The sequence below is a fragment of the Triticum aestivum genome, chromosome 5B (assembly GCF_018294505.1).
Source record: "Triticum aestivum cultivar Chinese Spring chromosome 5B, IWGSC CS RefSeq v2.1, whole genome shotgun sequence".
In the NCBI taxonomy this organism is placed as follows: domain Eukaryota; kingdom Viridiplantae; phylum Streptophyta; class Magnoliopsida; order Poales; family Poaceae; genus Triticum; species Triticum aestivum.
Window position 1 is genome coordinate 211,631,091 of NC_057807.1, and position 21,117 is coordinate 211,652,207.

The 21,117-nt window shown below is 45.5% G+C and overlaps 3 protein-coding genes across 3 annotated transcripts; 2 read left to right on the forward strand and 1 right to left on the reverse strand.

The window, feature by feature from the left end:
• Nucleotides 1-300: 300 nt before the first annotated feature.
• On the forward strand, nt 301-21,087 carry LOC123111040 (chaperone protein dnaJ GFA2, mitochondrial). The gene is made up of 18 exons (XM_044531719.1): nt 301-559; nt 671-743; nt 826-876; nt 3,698-3,789; nt 10,530-10,613; nt 10,707-10,745; nt 10,961-11,071; nt 11,475-11,504; nt 11,584-11,671; nt 11,787-11,851; nt 11,940-12,014; nt 12,322-12,394; nt 19,394-19,485; nt 19,780-19,851; nt 20,207-20,263; nt 20,396-20,444; nt 20,558-20,624; nt 20,723-21,087. Exons 1-18 carry the CDS (start codon nt 503-505, stop codon nt 20,811-20,813), a joined length of 1,266 nt encoding a protein of 421 aa, XP_044387654.1. The 5' UTR covers nt 301-502; the 3' UTR covers nt 20,814-21,087.
• LOC123111041 (uncharacterized) lies at nt 3,813-7,095 on the forward strand. The gene is made up of 2 exons (XM_044531720.1): nt 3,813-6,315; nt 6,824-7,095. The coding sequence occupies exons 1-2, from the start codon at nt 5,232-5,234 to the stop codon at nt 6,865-6,867; spliced, it is 1,128 nt and encodes a 375-aa protein (XP_044387655.1). The 5' UTR covers nt 3,813-5,231; the 3' UTR covers nt 6,868-7,095.
• Nucleotides 15,809-18,870, reverse strand: LOC123111039 (uncharacterized). Its single transcript, XM_044531717.1, has 4 exons — nt 18,426-18,870; nt 16,700-18,283; nt 16,266-16,625; nt 15,809-16,168 (listed from the first exon to the last, which is right to left on the reverse strand). The coding sequence occupies exons 2-4, from the start codon at nt 18,274-18,276 to the stop codon at nt 15,937-15,939; spliced, it is 2,169 nt and encodes a 722-aa protein (XP_044387652.1). The 5' UTR covers nt 18,277-18,283; nt 18,426-18,870; the 3' UTR covers nt 15,809-15,936.
• Nucleotides 21,088-21,117: the final 30 nt, after the last annotated feature.

Sequence of the window (21,117 nt, forward strand, 5' to 3'; positions counted from 1 at the left end):
GGCGTGGGCCTCCTGGGCGCAATGTACGCCATCTCTGGTCCCCTCACGACGGTACCTTCCCTAGGTTCGCTCAGGCCTTGCCGTTCACTTGCCGACTTCCTCTTGGCGCAAATGGGTGGCGGTACGTTGGTATGTGTTAGCCTTGGATTTTGGTCTTGTTGTATAAGTCTCGGCGATGGTTGTGACGTGACTGGGTTGCTCTGTGGCTTTGCCTTGTTGTCATTGGCATGAGGTTGGACTAGGGAAACATGTATCATAGTAGGCAGGGTGGGTGTGCGTGGTGGATGTGGAGGCTAATTCTCGTGATTAGCGTTGGCTGAAAGATCTTGTATATACCCGGCTTCTTTGCTGCTTCTTCTTTAATGCGATGATACGCATGCCTGTGGCCTGTGGGTATTTGAGAAAAGAAACCCAGCTAAAACCCTTTACGGTTTTTTTTTGACGGTTCTGCCGTGTAGTTTCCGCCTCCTGCACAACGTAGGGTTTCCTCAGCTCCGCCCCCATGGCGCGCGTCGCCGCCTCTAGGCTCGCCGCCGTCGTGACCTCCTCGAAGTCGAAGGTGAGCTCATGTCCCCCCCCCCCCCCCCCCCCCCCCCCCCCTTCTCCCTCCCGCTTCTCTTCCCATCCAACCCTGGTTCCTCACGGCTAACCCATTTTACCTCCATGCCAGCTCGAGGTGTTCTCCCGCCATCTCCCCGCCGCCTCGTCGGCGTGGGGCACCCCGTCGCGGCTTCTCGATCCAGGTCAGGCCCCTCGCTTGAAGTTTAAATTTCGAGATTTTCGCGTGGATTGTCCGAGAAAAGCTGACCCGAGATCACTGAACAGCGAGGGAGAGAAGGAGCCCGAGTTGGTGGTGTCCGAGCAGGTCGTTCCATGGTAAGCCCTCCGGTAGATTTGATGTGTTCTGCTGTGCAATACCATTTCTTAGATAGCAATTTGTCTACCTAGGCGGGCGTACTTCAGTTCTATAACCACTGTCAGAGTTGAAAGTTGGAAACCAAGTGTTGGGCATTTTGTAATTAACGCGCTTCAGTTTGCTTATTTTTAAGCTGCTCTGAGAGTAGCTGTTCTGCGGTTAGTACATCAGATTGTAGTTGCATGAGTTCTGTTAATCAATGGTTTTCCTCAGCACATTGCATCTCTGCTTGAATGGAATAACATATCCCTTCCCTAATTGATTATTGGAAAATAAAAGAGCTAGCACGTATGCATATAAAAACATCTTAACCAGACAAGATTATCGTACTTCACTGCAATAGGAAAAAGAAGCAGGGACGGAGCCACGAAATTGTGAAGGGGGGGGGGGGAGGTCATAATAGACGCAATCACATAGCATGGTAAATATTGTAACACCTAGATGCTCAAAATATGTCTGTTTTTCTGCAATATAATTTACAACCATCATCATTGACACTTGACGGTCTAGATAATTTCTTTAGAATTAAAGTTGCCTACTAGTTCCGATTGGCTTGAAAATGTTCTAAACTGAGCTCTTCCTCTTCATATCTATAAATAACCATAATTGGACAATTAAATCTTGTATATGATCTATACGCCTGTTGTCAACCTGGCAATGATGTCCTGAGAACTCAACTTATTGGATTGATAAAATTATGAATTGATTGAGCATTTGAGCTCTCTTCCTTTCCATGTACGCATAAGCACACGGAGGCAATCAGAAATTTCATAGTTAAAATTTAACGTTTGAAGTTTCTACAATTCTATTTAGGTTTAAAGGCATGAAGTAATCTAATGACGAAAGTAAACCAATCCTTTTCCTTATGTCCTTGCCGCATTGTTGTGTGGCCTGCCAAATGGCAGTGCGCCAATGGATCGCTGCCCGGCCGCCCCCAAATGATAGTGCAATAGATCGCCGCTGTGACAGTAGGCAGCTGGCGTGAGGCGTTGATTTCATCGCCGCAGCAGCCAGGAAGCGGAGAGAACTGATCTGTGTGTCCGTTCGTGCCGATGCCAAGTACTACCTGGGCCTGCACCCTATTTCAAACACGATGGGCTCTCCTTTTCTTTTGCCGGCTTTTGGGCTTTTGGTACACAATATGTTATAAGTATGTCGGCTGTTAGGAAGGGAATCACGAATAATCTTGGAGGCTTTACGTTTCCTCACACAGCGATAGGAAGCTGCGTAATTCAGGGAAAAACTAAACGCTACTAAGGGGGAGATAAAATCATTTTTTGGGGGGGGGGGGGGGGGGGGGGGCCTCGCCCTCCCTTGCCCCCCCTTGAATCCGTCCCTGCTAATAAGTATCTCAACCAAACGAGATTATCATACTCTTGTAATAGTGAACAAATCCTCTGTGTTATTATGTCAATTTTTAAATGAAGTCAACATTTCATATCTGAATCCTTTCAGTCCAGGCAACCAGCATTTCTTCTATCAGTAAAAGTATGTGTCTGTGGGTGTCAACCATCTTGGCATATTGGTAATTTCCTTTGCATTAAACACAACACATCGGTGTTATGGTCACTCATATCGATGCTAGCTTGCTATGTCCAGTGTTGAACACTTTCCCTGATTCACCAACAGAGTGATTTGATGATTCAATATCCCCAAAAGGAGTCAACCATAATATATCTCTCACTGTCCTTGCCAGGGTTATATTATTCTGTGGATTATGTTGCCACTAGACACTTTATAATCTTCCAAGTGGCGCTAGTTGTGCTAATCTTCCAAGTGGCGCTAGTTGTATACAAACCCATAACATTGTCAAATTCCTAGTAACTTGTTGCTAACGTGTCAAACGTAAATCAGGTGTTCGTTTTCTTTTGCCTGTTTTCGAACTATGAAAGTATGAATAGAGCAATATGGTACACTCATCTGACTCTTGACTCTAGCTTCCTAGTGGGCCATTGGGCGTCTTGATTCAAATGAATTTTAGTAGGTTACGATCCTTAGAAAGAAATTCTTTCTGTAGTGTTAGTTTGATTGTTGGACTTTCGATCTTGGGAAATTTTATTATGTGCCACTTTGCACTTAATTCTAACGGAACCGCTTGGAAATTGCTATGGCTCATTACTTTCTATGTTTTTCGTATGATGTAAATGAAGACACTTTCGTGCAAATTCGTATGGTTTCTGGGCATGTAAGACTCAAGAGGGCGTTTGCAATCCTGCATTTTCCCTATTTTAGTGTTCCTGAAATTCTGCAAATTGGAGTGGCCCTGAAGCTGGGTTACTGCTGCTCGTCCTTAAAAGAACACGTCACCGCTATGAAGGTTAAAAGAAGTGTTCCTAGGTGGGCATACCTAACCGAAGTAAAGCAGCAGTTTACTGGGATAAATGGGCTTTTAGAAATGGTCGGACCCCCCCCCCCCCTCGATTTCTCCTTTCCAGAGCTGCCCAGCTTGTTGCTGCTGCGCAGTCGCTTAGGCGGGCTATACGCACAAAAGCCTAGTGCCTCGTTGAACCTTTACCATGACGGCTGTATGAAGTATAAAGAGACAATGTAAATTTATGCTTGATTCTATCATTTACCAGTACCCATATTGTCGTTGCCATTTGTCAGACACAGGCACTCAGCCTTGGACCATTTGTAATGCAAAAGTCTTACTTCAAACTTGCCTTTAATTTGAATTATGAGTGTGACTCCCTTTGTTATTTTTTGTTTGGTAACTAAATTCCATGTTCCTTTTGTTTATTTCTATGGTAAGAAGTTAAGAACTTATTTTTATGATTTTAGCCACAGTGAGGGTGAATGCAAGGGATTACTATGGTGTGCTCGGAGTGAGCTCGGATGCTTCTGCATCAGACATAAAGAAGGCATATTATGGGGTCTGTATTCACTTATTCTCAATTAAAGCTTACGATATTCATTATTGATCAGTTATAACTTGATTAACTTTCTGGAGGTTCCTGTTTATTCCAAGATGTTACTATACTATACCAGAATGGTTAAAATGAAACAGGGCCTGGACCAAATAAATAAAGAAATTTGACATGTTGGACATACCATCATATTCTCTTGTTAGCTCGTTATGTGCAGAAATGCACTATAATTGATCAATAATGCCTAGCTGGATCTTTCATCAGGACTGGTTAGCCAAGATCTGTTTGGGAATTTTTAAATTTTGGCTAAAGAAGGGAAAATCTCTACTCACCTAAGATTTTCTAAGAAGTTTATGCTCGCCACGGGTGGTTCAGGTCTAATTGTACACACCGCCACAAGCTTTGACGTGCTATCTTCCAGGGCTTCTGCAGAGTGGATTAGCATGCTGCCGGTAGCCTTGGCAGAAACCAGTTATACTGCCTTTGTAAGACCTATTGTCCTCCCAGAGTGTACTTTCTGAGGAGGCAGATGCAGGAACATCTTTTGTTGTCGCACGATGTCTTTCAGAAACTAGATACATTATTTGTATTTCACCTTTTTAGCCATGCCACCTCGCACTTGCCGATCTAGAGAACATGGCAAAATTCCAGAGAAACAATTAGATAATGCCAGGCCCTGCTCACTGGCAATGTTAGCCTACAGTTTCTTGTTTAAAAGAGATAAAGTGCCCTCACTTTTGTTACATTTTGTCATGAGAGGTTTCTTGTTGAACCGGTATGGGCCCTAGCCCATCAAGATCTGTCTCTTGGGCCCAAGCCCATGAGAGGTGCTGACCTAGAAGAGGAGCCCCTCTTCCCCCTGTCCCGTGTGAGCCGCCACATCTAAGACACACACTCACGCAGGCAACAAGACAGGAGGGGAGGCGCTGTGTGAAGGTACCCACCTCCCGATTCAACATGGTATCGAGCCAGGCGACGACGGTGGCGGCGTAGTCCCTCGCCGGAGGGGGCGGCCGAGGAGGGCTGTTGCGGGCTGTGCAGGCGGCTGCGGCGGGAAGAAGAGGAGGAGGAAGAAGGCGGCAGCGGATTTGGGCTGCGTGCGAGTCTGGCTGAGGCGGGGAGCTGCTGCTGTTGGTGCTGCTGAACAGAGGAGGAACTGCAGCAGCTGCTGCTGTCTTGTGCTGTTCCTGGGAGCTTGCTGAGCTGCTGGTGCTTTTCGGCTGCTTCTTGGTGCTGCGGCAGAGGAAGAAAGAGTGGTTGCCTGCTGGACAGCTCGTTCTGGAACAGGAAGAGCCTTGGCTGGACCGCTTGTGTGCTTTACAGAGATTTTTTTTTTCTCTATGGACTTGCTGTTGTGAGCTTGGTGTTGTGGTGGTGGTGGTGGTGCTCCTTGGGAAAGAAGACTCTCCGAGGCTGAGTTTTGCTGTTGCTGCTCATCCCGCCAAACGATGGCTGAACCAACTGGTCTTGCCGAGGCTTTGGAGAAGCTCGCTAAGATCCTCGCGGAGTCCAACTCTGGGGCCATCGTTCCTCGACAGGAAGTGGCTCAAAAGCTTGAAATGTCGCCCCTGGACATGAAGCTAGAGGGGGCAACAAATTATTTGAGCTGGTCCAGGAGGGCTTTGTGGGCTGTGGAGCAGAAGGAGCTTGATGGATATTTGTTGGGCACCGTTGTAGAACCAAGGGACAAGAGTAGTGCAGAGGGCAAGAGGTGGAAGGTCATCCACTCTGTACTTATGGTGTGGTTGTTGAACTCCGTGGTGCCCTCCATTGGACGCTCTGTGGAGGGGCTATCCTCACCTGCTGAGATATGGAAGATTCTATCCACTCAGTACTCTGGCAAGGGCAATGTCATGCTCATTGCTCAGATCGAGGACAAGATTAGGTTGCTGCGCCAAGATGATGGCATGTCAGTGATGACATACGTGGCAGAACTGCAGGCTCTGTGGGCTGACCAGGATAACTGTGATCCCCTGGAACTCTATGACGCGGCTTCAATCGAGTCAGGGCATAAGTGGATGGCACGCAGGCGTGTGCTGAAATTTTTGGCTGGCCTCAAAGGTTGCTTTGATGGCAGGAAGGCTTCCCTGTTGCACCAACCTAGTCTGCCTACCATTCCTGAGGCTATTGCAGCGATGACTCAAGAGGAGGTGCGCCTATCCCTTGAGCATGCAGACATGAAGGTTGTGCCAGCTTCGACATTTGCAGTCACTGAGCGCATGGAGTGGGGAGATCCCACCAAATGTCATATCTGTGGGGAGGTAGGTCACTGGAAGAGAGAATGTCCAACTCGTGGCAGAGGCAGGGGATATAACAGAGGGGGAACAGGCAGAGGTAGAAGTGCTAGAGGCAGAGGTGGATACTCAGAGACCTCATGGGGCCAGGCTTCTAGAGGTAGAGGTGGCTACTCAGGACACTCAGGGGGTCAGAGGGCTCACATGGCCGTTGCAGGAGACACTGGGACGTCCAAAGGCAAAGATGTAGATGATGTTGTCTATGGAGACTTTGCTCACTGGGCCTCCACTGATGAAGGTAATCCGGAAAGAGCATCTCTTGCTACTAATGAGAGTGCTCCAGAGTGGGTTCTTGACTCTGGAGCATCTAAGCATGTTGCTAGTAACTCTTGTGTGTTCGAATCTTACACTAAGCATCCTCCCTCTCACACGGGCACTATACAAACGGCCGATGGCACAAAACAACCAGTCATAGGGATTGGTACAGTAAAGTGTACTCCTATGTTTTAAAGGCGTCCCTAAGGCGACGCCTAGGCGACGAAGCGCTCCCCCTCCGCTTTGGAAAATCGACCGCTTTGGGCGCCTAGGCGTCCAAAGCGCCCGCCTAGGCGTCGCCTAGGCGCCAAAGCGCCCCCCCTCCCTAAGGCGGTAAGGCGTCGCCTTAAAAACATAGGTGTACTCCGACCATTTCCCTATCGTCAGTTTTACATGTGCCAGCCTTTCCTGTCAATCTGGTCTCTTTCAGTGCACTCATTGATCAAATGGACTGTCGTGTGATCCTTGACAAGTTCGGTTGCTTGATTCAGGTGCGACAGACGAGCCAGACGGTTGGGACTGGCACCAGGCGTAGGGGGCTCTGGTACATGGACCAGGAGGTGCAGCCGGACTTGGTGTGTGCTGCGACCATGGAGGATAAGGAGAAGCATGCGATGATCCATCACTGTAGGATGGGGCATGTATCTTTTGATAAGATGAGTAGAATATTTCCGGATGTTATGTGTGGAATAGGCAAAGGCAAGCTGACATGTGATGCTTGTGAATATGCAAAACACACACGGGCCTCATATGTGAGTAAGGGGCTCAGGAGCATATCTCCTTTTATGCTTATTCATTCAGATGTATGGACTAGCCTAGTGGTGTCAATGAATGGAAAGAAGTATTTTGCTACCTTTATTGACTGCTATTCTCGCATGACTTGGATTTACTTGATGCGTCACAAGGATGAGGTGTTTAGCTGTTTTCAGAACTTCCATGCTCTTGTAAAGAACCAGTTTCAGGTACAGGTCAAGGTGCTCAGGACGGACAATGGAACGGAGTATGTGAACACCATTTTTGGGGCTTTCATGGCTGACCATGGGATTCTTCATCAAACTTCATGTCCGGACACCCCCCCTCAGAATGGAGTGGCCGAACGGAAGAATCGTCATGTTCTTGAGGTTGCTCGGTCGTTGATGTTTACCATGAATGTGCCTAAGTTCTTGTGGGATGATGCAGTTATGACAGCCACATACTTGATCAACCGAACACCTTCCAGGATACTTGGCATGAAATCTCCGTCTGAGTTGATCGTTGGAGATAATAAGTTTGTTGTTCCCCCAAAGTTGTTTGGCAGTACCTGCTTTGTTCGTGATCACCGACCATATGTTGGCAAGCTTGATCCTCGGGCAGTGAAGTGTGTCTTTCTGGGATACTCATCTAGTCAGCAGGGGTATAAATGTTGGTGTCCCTCTGAAAAACGCAGGTTTGTAAGTATGGACGTTACATTCAGGGAGTCTGAGCCATTCTATGGTGAGCCGACTGATCTCAGTCTGCTGTTTGCAGAGCTTGACCACCTACACCCTGTGCATGATGGTCAAGAGGGGGAGAAGGATGTGTCTCATACTCACGGTGATTCTGTGGACATTAACACTGATAATGATGTGCAGGCTCAGGTTCAACCAATAGTGGGTACAATTCCGGTTAGTACCATCACTGATGATGATGTGCGGGCTCATGTCGAGCCAACTGTCGATACACTTAAGATTGGTGCTCTCCAGGTTCCTGTTCGGGATCGATGGCAGACGAATACCCTGGTGTACTCTCGGCGGCAACCACAAGTGCAAGGGGAGCAGCAAGGCAGGGAGGCAAGAGTGCAGGGGGAGCAGCAAGGCAGTGAGGCAAGAGTGCAGGGGGAGCAGCAAGGCAGTGAGGCAAGCTCATCTGACACAGTGGAGCTGCCCATTGCGTTGCGAAAACCTACACGTGAAGCGGCAAGGAAGGGTGAGGTAGCAAGGAAGGCTCTGCCAAAGGATGATGCTTGTGCTGACCTTGATATTGGCAATTTTGTGTCTTACAAGGCTTTGTCACCTTCATATAAGGCGTTTGTTGCCTCTCTGCAAACTGTGTCTATCCCTAAGGATTGGAAGGCTGCAAAGCAAGATCCGAAGTGGCGTGAATCGATGATAGAGGAGTTAGAAGCATTGAAGATAAACAAGACATGGGTGCTAACCACATTGCCGGCAGGAAAGAAAGCAGTGAGTTGTAAGTGGATTTTTACTGTGAAGCAGAATCCTGAGGGCAAGGTGGAACGGTATAAGGCTAGATTGGTCGCTAGAGGATATAGTCAAACTTATGGAATTGACTATGATGAGACATTTGCTCCAGTTGCAAAGATGAACACGGTACGGGTATTGGTCTCGTGTGCTGCAAACTTTGGGTGGAAATTGCACCAGTTAGATGTCAAGAATGCCTTCTTACATGGTGACTTGAAAGAAGAAGTATACATGGAGATACCTCCAGGTTTTGGCACAGAACAGACTACGGGGAAGGTATGCAGGCTGAAGAAATCCTTGTATGGTCTGAAGCAATCGCCGAGGGCATGGTTTGATAGGTTCAGACGAGCTGTTTGGAATATGGGGTATGGCCAATGTAATGGTGATCCCACGGTGTTCTATAGACACACTAATAAGAAGATCACCATTGTTGCAGTGTATGTTGATGATATCATCATCACCGGAGATGATGATGAGGAAATAAAGAGAGTGAAGGGGTGTCTGAGCAAGGAGTTTGAGGTAAAAGACTTGGGAAATCTAAAGTACTTCCTTGGAATAGAAGTGGCTCGGACAGAGAAGGGAATATCTTTGTGCCAACGAAAATACACCCTGGATCTTTTGAGTGACATGGGCATGATGGGATGTCGTGCAGCCCCTACTCCGATTGAACAAAATCATCAAGTAACAGCACAATCAGGTGAGCTAGTGAATAAGGAAGATTATCAGAAGCTGGTTGGGAGGTTATTGTACTTGTGTCATACCAGGCCTGACATTACGTATGCCGTGGGGGTGGTGAGCAGATACATGCATGAACCAAGGAGTGGGCATCTTAATATTGTTCACAGAATCCTGAGATACTTGAAGGGGACTCCGGGTAAAGGGTTGTGGTTTGCGAAGAGTGGACATCTTGAGGTGGATGGCTATAGTGACTCTGATTGGGCTAGCTGTCAAGATGATAGACGATCAACTTCAGGCTACTATGTGTTTGTGGGAGGAAATTTGGTGTCATGGAGAAGCAAGAATCAGAATGTTGTGTCTAAATCAACAGCAGAAGCTGAATATAGAGCATTATCTCAAGGGTTGTGTGATATGCTCTGGGTGAAGCACCTACTATGCGAGTTGAAACTCTTGAGGAAGGGACCCTTAAGGGTGTGGTGTGACAATCAGTCAGCTATAGCCATTGCTAATAACCCAGTTCAACATGATAGGACGAAGCATGTGGAAATTGATCGCTTCTTCATTAAAGAGAAACTTGATGCTGGGATCATCAGCCTTACTCATGTCAGCTCTAGGCAGCAGTTTGCAGATTGCTTGACAAAGGGACTGGGAACAAAGGACTGTAACTTGGCGTGTGACAAGATGGGGATGATAGATATCTACCACCCATCTTGAGGGGGAGTGTTGAACCGGTATGGGCCCTAGCCCATCAAGATCTGTCTCTTGGGCCCAAGCCCATGAGAGGTGCTGACCTAGAAGAGGAGCCCCTCTTCCCCCTGTCCCGTGTGAGCCGCCACATCTAAGACACACTCACGCAGGCAACAAGACAGGAGGGGAGGCGCTGTGTGAAGGTACCCATCTCCCGATTCAACATTTCTAAACTGAAATTACTAGTGCTAGTTTTAGAATCCAATGAGTATAGTTGGGTCATGGTGCACACATTCTTAAGTTCCAGACAGGCGATTGTTTACTTCTGCAACAAATAGTTTTTTTCCTACATGGAGCACTTTTTGGACCAGTAGAGAAGCTATTTCTTGTCAATGATGGCTTATGAGAGAGATAGTCCTGCCCCCTTGCAGAGACTGTACGCCTAAAGGATCAACTTCTCGTGATCTACCGTTGAGGATCAACTACATTGTATTTTTTATAGCTTCGGGCTGTTTGATCAACAATTCATGATCTTCATGTACTAGATGATCTTTCTGTCTCCTTTGTAACATTTGTTAGCTCATCAAATTTTAGCTTAACTGGCATGCTTCTCCAGCTTGCAAAGAAGTTCCACCCTGATACTAATAAAGATGATTCTGGCGCAGAAAAGAAATTCCAAGAAGTTAACCGGGCCTATGAGGTATGAAGTTTTCGTAGACACAATTTATTCTGTTTGGTGAGCCATGGCACATGTTTATCTAAAAGACTGCTATTGTTTGTGATTTTCTCTTAGGTTTTGAAGGATGATGATAAGCGCGAAACATATGATCAGGTTCTTACTTTGTTTTGTATGAAAATAAAATAATATTAATATATAAACTCAATGCCATCATAAATAAGAAACAAGTTTTTAATTTCATTTCTTTCTGTGTTAACTGTTTATCTAAACTTGCTTACATAATGATAACATTGATTTTCTAATCACTAAAATTAATTCTAAGATACACGAAATCTAGTGCTTATGTATTAACTATTACATGTTGACAGCTTGGAGTTGAAGCTTATGAGCGCCTAGCATCAGGGGGTGGCCCAGATGGTTCCCCTGATAGCGGTGGGGACTTTGCTGGTGATAATCCATTTAGTGATATTTTTACCGATGTAAGAGGTCCTTTGTTTTTATTTAGTATCAGTAAATTGGCCCTTGTACATTTTTTGGTTGTCACTGTAAGCTGTTGTATCCATGAGGCTGTGCTTTACAAACTCAAAATATGTGATTGCCTTCAATGCAGGGACTTCAAAACATAAGTGGACTTTTTTTGTTTGAACCATGCAGGAGAACTGCATGTGAAATATATAGATAGAAGAAAAGGGGCAAACAGCCCATACGTGACTTTTTTTTTGTACAAAGGTGTTCATGTAAACATTGTAGTGCACTTATGGTTTTTAACCTAATGCAGTTCCTTTATTCATTAGTGTAAGGCCTAGGCTTATGTATACTTAAATAAACATATTATATGAAGTAGTTCCTTGATTTTTTTTATTTTTTTGCCATGTCAACCAGATCTTTGACAGAGGAGGCCAAGATGTCCAGGTTACTCTTCTTCATTGCAACGGTTACTTTAAACTTGATATATTGTTGCAATGCTCATTTTTCTTTTTCTCAATTGTAGGTTCCTGTTGAATTGTCATTCATGGAAGCTGTCCAAGGATGCAGAAAAACTATTACATACGAGGCTGATGTTCTCTGTGGGACCTGCAGTACGTGTTATCATCTGTCTATTATCCGTTGATGTAGGAATTTTCTGAATTGTGCGCAACCCCCACCCCCACACCTCTCGTTTGATGGCTAAAGTGTAACATTCATTGATTGCAGATGGAAGTGGCGTTCCACCTGGCACTATACCTCAAACATGTAAAGCTTGTAGAGGTGCTGGTGTGGTATGTCTCCTTTTAAATGATGTTTTGACAGAGTATTTCACTCGGAGATTACTTTCCTGACCTTAAAAGTGTCATTTTATGAGTACAGACATTCATCCAGAGGGGTATGTTGAGTTTTGAATCTACTTGTTCTCGGTGCGGTGGAAGCGGAAAAATTGTGAAGGTACATTTCTGCTTCAAAGGCTTATTTTGTATATATGTTCCTCCAAGTTTAGTCTTTATGGTATTATTGTCATGTGAGGTGAAGTTGCTGTCTGTTATGATGCTCAGTTACATCACTGTCATATGAGGTGAATTTACATTCTTTGATGCTTTAAACAATTTGGGGTAGTAATTCCTGAAATTTCTGCATTATGCCAAGTACATGATATGAATTGCTCAATGTGATTGTACAGTAAATTGTTAATTCTGAACTTTCTATTCTATGATTTTATCCTAACTTAATCTGCTTTTCCATGTTTCACTTGAAGAATTTTTGCAAGACATGTAAGGGCCAACAGCTTGTCAAGGGAAAAAAATCAGTCAAGCTTGACATAATGGCTGGTAAAAATGACTAATCATTACCATGTATACGCTTGATATCTGACTCGTAACTTGCAACTATGATTTTGGGTATACAGAGCTCTTGGGTTCTTCTGGATAAGGTTTTACTTGCCCATGCCAGTGCACTAGAGTAACAAGGGGCATGGGCATGCCAAAAAGATTGGCAACCATGTAAACTAGGTAGGGTAGATTTGGCCCGTGGCCACAAACCAAACATATTCATTTTGCATATAATTTTTGTTGATCGGGTGCTTGCTGTAAAGTGTGAACTAAGACTAACTTACCTAGGTGGACATACCACTGATACCAACCCAACTACTTGACACAATGCAGAAGTAGATCTCCCCTTCCAGACTTTATTTATTAGCACTACTAATGTAAAGATGGTACTTTTAACGGCAGTGGTGGACCTAGAATCTCAGACTTGGGGTGCCACAGTTCAAAGTTTGTGAAACTTTACACTATAGATAATTAGATAGTATAATTTGGTCTAAACATCGTCATAATCCTACACCTGTTCGGGCGCCCATCCGGACTGAAGGTGAACTTCCAGAAGAGCGCTGCGACCCTGATTCGGTGTGACACCGAAGATGCTGCCCACGTCGTCCAGCACCTGGGGTGCCCCATCGTCGATTTTCCACTCACCTATTTGGGCATCCCACTCACGCTCCATCGCCCTACTGCCACCCAGCTCCAGCCCGCCGTCGGCAAGGTGGCAGGGAAGCTGCCCTCCTGGAAGGCCTGGCTCATGAACAAGGCTGGCCGCCTGGCCTTTGTCAAGGCCGTCCTGAGCGCGATCCCCATCCACCAACTCCTCGTGCTCAACAACAACAACAACAACAACAACAACAACAACAACAAAGCCTTTAGTCCCAAACAAGCTGGGGTAGGCTAGAGGTGAAACCCATAAGATCTCGCAACCAACTCATGGCTCTGGCACATGGATAGCAAGCTTCCACGCACCCCTGTCCATAGCTAGCTCTTTGGTGATACTCCAATCCTTCAGGTCTCTCTTAACGGACTCCTCCCATGTCAAATTCGGTCTACCCCTCCCTCTCTTAACATTCTCCGCACGCTTTATCCGTCCGCTATGCACTGGAGCTTCTGGACGCATGCGCTGAATATGCCCAAACCATCTCAGACGATGTTGGACAAGCTTCTCTTCAATTGGTGCTACCCCAACTACATCCATCTCAACATATGCATCTCCGCCACACCTAACTGTTGAACATGTCGCCTTTTAGTCGGCCAACACTCTGCGCCATACAACATTGCGGGTCAAACCGCCATCCTGTAGAACTTGCCTTTTAGCTTTTGTGGCACTCTTGTCACAGAGAATGCCAGAAGCTTGGCGCCACTTCATCCATCCGGCTTTTTGATTCGATGGTTCACATCTTCATCAATACCCCCATCCTCCTGCAGCATTGACCCCAAATATCGAAAGGTGTCCTTCTGAGGTACCACTTGGCCATCAAGGCTAACCTCCTCCTCACACCTAGTAGTACTGAAACCGCACATCATGTACTCGGTTTTAGTTCTACTATAAGCCTAAACCCTTTCGATTCCAAGGTTTGTCTCCATAACTCTAACTTCCTATTTACCCCGTCCGACCATCGTCAACTAGCACCACATCATCCGCAAAGAGCATACACCATGGGATATCTCCTTGTATATCCCTTGTGACCTCATCCATCACCAATGCAAAAAGATAAGGGCTCAAAGTTAACCCCTGATGCAGTCCTATCTTAATCGGGAAGTCATCAGTGTCGACATCACTTGTTCGAACACTTGTCACAACATTATCGTACATGTCCTTGATGAGGGTAATGTACTTTGCTGGGACTTTGTGTTTCTCCAAGGCCCACCACATGACATTCCACGGTATCTTATCATAGGCCTTCTCCAAGTCAATGAACACCATATGCAAGTCCTTCTTTTGCTCCCTATATCTCTCCATAAGTTGTTGTACCAAGAAAATGGCTTCCATGGTCGGCCTCCCAGGCATGAAACCAAACTGATTTTTGGTCACGCTTGTCATTCTTCTTAAGCGGTGCTCAATGACTCTCTCCCATAGCTTCATTGTATGGCTCATCAACTTAATTCCACGGTAATTAGTACAACTCTGAACATCCCCCTTGTTCTTGAAGATTGGTACTAATATACTCCTTGTGCTCGCGCTGCCAAAAAAGACCCTCAAACTTCTGGAAAAAATCGAGAGGGGATTCCTCTGGGCAGGCCGCGCTAAAGCCAATGGGGGTAACTGCCATGTTAACTGGCGGCGCGTCTCTCGGCCAATCCCGCTTGGTGGCCTTGGCGTGCACGACCTCGAGTGCACCGGACTCGCCTGCGCACGTGCTGGTTATGGCTGAGCCGTGCCGGTGACGAGAGGGCCTGGAGCGGCCTCGACCTGCAGTTCTCGCATGAGGACGATTGGGAATGGCCTGCATGCCCTCTTTTGGGAAGATCGATGGATTAACGGCCGCGCCGCCAGTGAGATCGCACCTCTCCTATAAGCTTGCATCCCCAAACGGCGCCGCAAGTCCAGAACTGTCGCCGACGGCCTCCATGGAAACCAATGGGCTACCGACATCCATGGCATGATTGGCATCCCGGAGATAGGCGAATACCTCTGCCTTTGGCGCCTGATTGCCCAAACCACTCTCAGCAATGAGCCGGACAGCATTCACTGGAAGTGGACTACGAATGGAGAGTACTCTCCAAGTCCGCATATCTCGCCACCTTCCACGGCTCCACCTATTGTCAGGCTTGGAGGCTAACCTGGAAGTGTTGGGCGCCGCCGCGGGTGCGTTTCTTCCACTGGCTAGCCAACCTTGACCGCTGCTGGACGGCCAATCGCCTCGCGCGCCACAACCTGCCACACCCACAACGTTGTCTGCTTTGCGATCAGGCTCCGGAGACGCTGCATCACCTTCTCCTCGGATGCCCCTTTGCCCGACAGGTGTGGCACGCGATCCTCTCATGGTTGCGCCTCTCCTGCCCGCCGCCCAACAACGACACCACACTTCACGATTGGTGGCGAATGGCAAGACAGAACACGCCCAAGCCTATGCACAAGGGTCTTGCCTCCGCTACCCTGCTCGTGCCATGGATGATTTGGAAGCATCGCCTACGTTGCACGGATACTTGGATACGTATCGGATACGCGATACGGGGATACGCCCGATACGTCAATTTTCTAAAAACTAGGATACGGGGATACGTTTGTATATACATATTAATTATTAAAGATATAAAAAATAATGAGTTTTTGGTAGGAAACATACTGTTCTATTAAAAATTTGAAGTCTTCACAATTTTTTAACAAATACTGCATTTCTTCGGATGGACGATGTCAATGATTAATGACATAATAATTGCTTAACAAATAAGGTAATCACATTCACAATCCGCACATCAAATTCACACGCACATAGTCGCATAGATAGATAAATATCATAATTTAGGTTCAGGTTCTCACAAAATAAAATGAAGTTCACATCACGACCAGCTCACAAATCAATAAGGCTCTCTCATCCACCTCACTAATCCACATCCAACGCTTCAATTTCATTCAGCAAGTCCTCCAGTTCAGGCTCATCTAGTGATAGTTCAGCTTGCTGCAGGAAGTCAGCACCACCAACGAACAGCTCATATCTATCTCCTCCAATGTCCCAAAATCTGGATGGGCCAGATATATACTCTGGTGATTTCCTTGAAATAAGGCGCAAGTTTTGATGCACAAAAACTAAATCTTCAGCACGTGCAGGGTTGAGCCTACAGGAAAAGAAAAGATAGTCAATTCTCATTGAAATTTTGCTAAAATCGACGAGCGTTGCATTGAAAAATAAATAGGAGTAGAAGAGTATAAAACCTGTTCCTCAATGTATTGTGTATCATGCCATATGTACTCCAATTCCTTTCAGAACAAGAAGAGGAGGTTGGTTGCCCAAGTAATTTCAGAGCAATGGTCCTCAAAGCCGGGGCAGAATTTCCATGAATCCCCCACCACTGCTTCGGCTCTAGCAAAGATCTATCTTCAATGGAGTCGAAACCATTAAATCCAGGACCCATAAGACTGAAGTTGGCAAACTGCTGTTTCAGTTCATTCATTTCTGGGCCCCCATGAGGAAAGAATCTTCTAAAGCATGCATTTCTTTCATCTGAAATCTCTTGATCCATGTGTGGAGCTTGATGGCCTGGAACTTCACTAATCCAGGCTGTAGTGTAGTACCTTAGGAGAAAACAACAACCAGATTAGAAAACGCAACAATCAGCAAGCAATTAAATTCAATTCAATTAACTTACTTGGGATTGAGCGAGTGAGCCAAGCAATGCAGCGGAGTGCTACTCTTTGTCCAGCGAAAAATTAAGACATCATTGACCGCAGAGAAGAATGGGGATTCTTCATGGGGTTCTAGACCTTCTTTCCTGTATATTACTTCCTTCACCTTCTCAATCATCATATCCCACATCTCATAGGTCAGATGAAGGCAGGGTTTATCTGTATCAGCTGCTCTAATCATAGAATATATTGGCTCTGCAAATTCAATGAAGTACTCAACCTTATTCCACCAATCATCATCCAGTATTTTTTCTTTCACAAATCGTGCTCCTTCTACATTGTCATTTCTGTAGTCATTCCACTTTGGCCCCACCACCATCATTGTTAGAGCTTGTCTTATTTGTACCAGTCTCTTCAACATCACAACTTGAGAAGCAAATCTAGTATCAGCCACAGCAAGCAATTTCAGTTTACTACTAGCATTGAACATAGACAACCTCATGGAATGACTCATAATGAAATGTTTTATGCGAAAGCCATCTGCTGCAATCTCACTAATCCAATTGCAATGATCATAAAGAGGGTCATCCTGGCTAGTAGCTGAACCTATGCTCTTCAAGGCAAGATTTAAAGTGTGCACAACACATGGAGTCCAGAAAATGTGATTATACCTTTCTTGCACCAACAGACCTGCGCCCCTGCAGTTTGATGCATTATCTGTTATCACCTGCACAACATTTGCTGGTCCAACAGCCTCAATAATTTCACAAAGCCTGTCCCTGATGTACTCCTTTGACTTCACCTCTCCCTCGGTGTTAATTGACCTTAGAAACATGGGCCCATCTTCTGTTATAGCCATGAAATTAAGTAATGGACGCCTTTGAGGATCAGACCATCCATCTGAAACAATAGTCACACCTTTGCTGCTCCATGTTGATTTGATGGGCATCAACATTCTATCAACATGTGTCCTCTCTTGCACCAGAAGAGTGGTCCTGAGCTTATCATAACTTGGAGGGGCATAGCCAGCCAACGAATTGGCATGGCCGGCAGCAAAGATGAAAGCTGCCCTGAACCAAGGATTACGTGCAACATTGAATGGGATCCCTGCTGTGTAAAACATCCTTGCGATCAATGCATCAAGGTGGTTGCGAGCTTCCATGTCAAAGCATGCCTCAATTGGATTACCCCCCCTTTTCTTTCTTGCATTTGCTCCAAATCCTTCAGTTGGCAGTGGGATTTCTCTAGGTTTATTGCTCTCAATCAGTGCATCGGCTCTCTCTTGCTCACCTTTCAACTGAACAAGAACATCGACAGTGACCTTTTGACATGAACTCACACCCATGTTAGGAATCTTCAAAAGGTGTGCCTTTACTCTTGAGTAGCTACCATTGATAACATACTCACAAAGCCTACACATGGATCTCTTGTTGCCTCCTTTCCCTTTCCTAGTATTTTCCAACGTCTGGACGTACCTCCACAAAGGCTTCTTCTCATTATCATCTTCCGGAATCACACGAGCAGCAGCCAATACATGGACTGCATCCATGCTACCTCCACTGCCTGCTTCAGTTCTAACTGAAGAAGACCTACTAGACATGGCCGGTCTGCATGGTAAAAGGAGGAGATTAGGAAAACAGATTAGACAATCTGATCTAATCTTAAAATCTAAACCTAAAACACCTACGTACAGAATTCAGAGGAGATGGAGAAGAGAGATCAGAGAAAGAGAGGGAGATGAGAACATACCTCCTGCAGGGGAGACACGGATGTCTTCTGCCGGCGACGAGCCGACGACCGATCAGCGTCGATTGGATTGGAGTTCAGAAGTGAAAAAGGAGAGAAGAACATGTGGGGGAGGAGAGGACTGGAGCTGAGAATTTATGGAGAGTTGGAGACCTGCGGGCTGCGACTGCTCGCCTGCTCCAAGGAGTCGAGGGGACGAGCTGGGAATTGATGACGTGCGGCACCAGGAGGGGATCGAGGAGTTTTCGGTTTTTCACGTCGAACGAAGGGTTGCCGTATCCAAAACGTATCCCAGAGGTATCCCAGACGTATCAAACACTATTTTCTTTATTTTAAATCAATAAATCACAGGATACTTACGGGATACGTATCGGGCAGTATCGGGGCAGTATCCGAGTATCGGGGCAGTATCCGGCTGGATACGCGCACTTTCTGAAGTATCCGTGCAACATAGCAATGGCTGCGTCTTCGAGGGTGCTCGCCCTTCGACCACCTCTCTGATCGCTGCGATCAAAGACGAGGCTGCACTTTGGGCCAGAGCAGGGGCCCTAGGGCTATGCGCCATTCTACCACAAACCTGGGATGTTCACTAATGTGCCTGTACTTGCCTTGTAACCAGACTCCTAGGAGGATTGTACCAAATTCCTTCTTTTCAATACAATGAAACACAAAGCTTTTGCGTTTTCTCGAAAAATAATCTCGACAGGTAGTCTTAAAGTTGCATTAACTTGTAGGTATTTAGTGTTCAGTACATACTAAAAAATGTTTCACCCCCACTATATCCGGCCCTGTTTAACGACAATAGCTCATTTCACTGTTCTATTAAATATGCTTCTATTTAATTATTCTTCCTTTTCTGTTAATGTTTTAGTAGTTGTTACTACAAGTATGCAACTGTGCGAGTTCTTTTGGAGTCTAGGAAAATACTTACATTTTTATGTGTATTATACATAACTAGAACACTTCTTCAGGAATTGATGACAATGAGACTATAAAGGTTCGTGGTCAGGGTGGTGCAGATGCGGAGCGCAATAAACCTGGTGACCTTCTTTTGACTATCAAGGTTACATTTCTCTTTGGTCAAATTTCCAACTCTATCTGTCAGTTAAATTGGTACTACGTCTGTAAACTTTTATTGGACGTTTTAGGTTACTAAAGTAGTGACCTAAAATGTCTTATAGAAGTTTACAGAGGGAGTATGTTTCAAGTGAAATTATGGCTTGTTTGTGTTGCTGCACTGTGGAGTCTAGTTAGTCAGGACAATTTATTAATTTCTTCAATATTTTTCTATGAAAAAAGAATCTTCATTTGTATGTGCTTTCGTAAAGGAGCCCTAATACTCATTTTCCTATTACAGGTCAGAGAGGATCCTATCTTCCGTAGAGAAGGCAACCATGTGCATGTTGATGCTGTTCTAAGCATGGCCCAGGTGAACTCTCTTACTATTGTTGCCCTCCCCTTTGTTCTTTTCACCGATCTGAACTCTTAAGTAACTGCATTATGCAGATCACATCTTTCTTTCTGGAAAACAAATATTCAAATTACGTCTTCTGCCCTTGTGTCACCAACTCACCTCCTACTATGCACCGATACTTTGCACAATCGTCCTATCAGTATCACCAGACTTGCCCGATACTGTTAGGCCATTGATACAGCTCCGATGTGTATTAGGCTCTGTGAGTTAGTTTATTTAAAAAAGAAAGAAAGATGAAAGTACGATGCATATGTTACCGTCATGCATTGCTTCGTATATTTTTGGGTATCTAAAACTGCTTGATTTACAGGCTGTGCTAGGTGGGACTGTTACAATACCTACCCTCACCGGAAATGTTTCAGTCAAGGTAGGTATACATGGACTATTGAGTTGAGTTTTTGGGTTATGGTACATGACACAAGCTGACTATGCTGCTTGTATTTGTTGGATGATGCTGTATTTCCTAAGGCTCACGTTGCATTTGGTTTTCCCTGTCTAGGTTCGCCAAGGTACGCAACCAGGAGAGAAGGTTGTCCTACGGGGCAAAGGTTGGTCATTGTGGTCACCTAAATCCCTAAAAGAAACCCCTTTATCCGGGTCATCGGATTTCGATCCAAATGTTATTAACGCACGTGCCTTTTCCCTCTCTTTATTTTTGCAGGAATAAAGGCGAAGAATTCGTCATCGTACGGGAACCATTATGTTCACTTCAACATCAGAGTCCCAACGTATGTTTCTTTGCCTCAACTAAATTTCAGTTGACAGAAGAAAAGGAAAGAAATGAAACACCAAAATGAACATATTGTTTTGTCTGTGCCATTTGTAGGGAGCTGACACCACGGCAACGGGAGCTGATGGAGGAGTTTGATAAAGAGGAGAGCAACGACGTGGCGAGAGTTGCGGCTGCATCTGGATGAGATTTTTATGCTCCTCATCGATTGATTGATTATTGGCACACATAATAAGTCAGATAGCCTTGAAGGGCCTGGTGTACCCTATATGTCCCTATCCTTGTTTGTAGGCGTTAGATGGTGAGTTTTGCCCTGTATAATATACACGTCACCATAACTGATAAGCCTAAATTATATTGTATAAGCATCTGATTTATATATTCACCACTTCCTTGTGGTACCATTGTAACAAGAGATTAAGTTGGAACCGATGGAAGCAACGTTTTTGGATGAGAATGTATCAGCATTTTTGTTATAAACATGAAACAAA

Coding starts and splice junctions, on each gene's coding strand:
- LOC123111041 (XM_044531720.1), top strand. CDS start 5,232: ATGGCTGAACCAACTGGTCTTGCCGAGGCTTTGGAGAAGCTCGCTAAG. Junction 6,316..6,823: donor CTGGGCCTCCACTGATGAAG/GTAATCCGGAAA, acceptor TGCTTGATTCAG/GTGCGACAGACGAGCCAGAC.
- LOC123111040 (XM_044531719.1), top strand. CDS start 503: ATGGCGCGCGTCGCCGCCTCTAGGCTCGCCGCCGTCGTGACCTCCTCG. Junction 877..3,697: donor TCCGAGCAGGTCGTTCCATG/GTAAGCCCTCCG, acceptor TTATGATTTTAG/CCACAGTGAGGGTGAATGCA. Junction 11,072..11,474: donor TTAGTGATATTTTTACCGAT/GTAAGAGGTCCT, acceptor CATGTCAACCAG/ATCTTTGACAGAGGAGGCCA.
- LOC123111039 (XM_044531717.1), bottom strand. CDS start 18,276: ATGTCTAGTAGGTCTTCTTCAGTTAGAACTGAAGCAGGCAGTGGAGGT. Junction 16,626..16,699: donor GCTCACTCGCTCAATCCCAA/GTAAGTTAATTG, acceptor TTTTCTCCTAAG/GTACTACACTACAGCCTGGA. Junction 16,169..16,265: donor CACAATACATTGAGGAACAG/GTTTTATACTCT, acceptor CTTTTCCTGTAG/GCTCAACCCTGCACGTGCTG.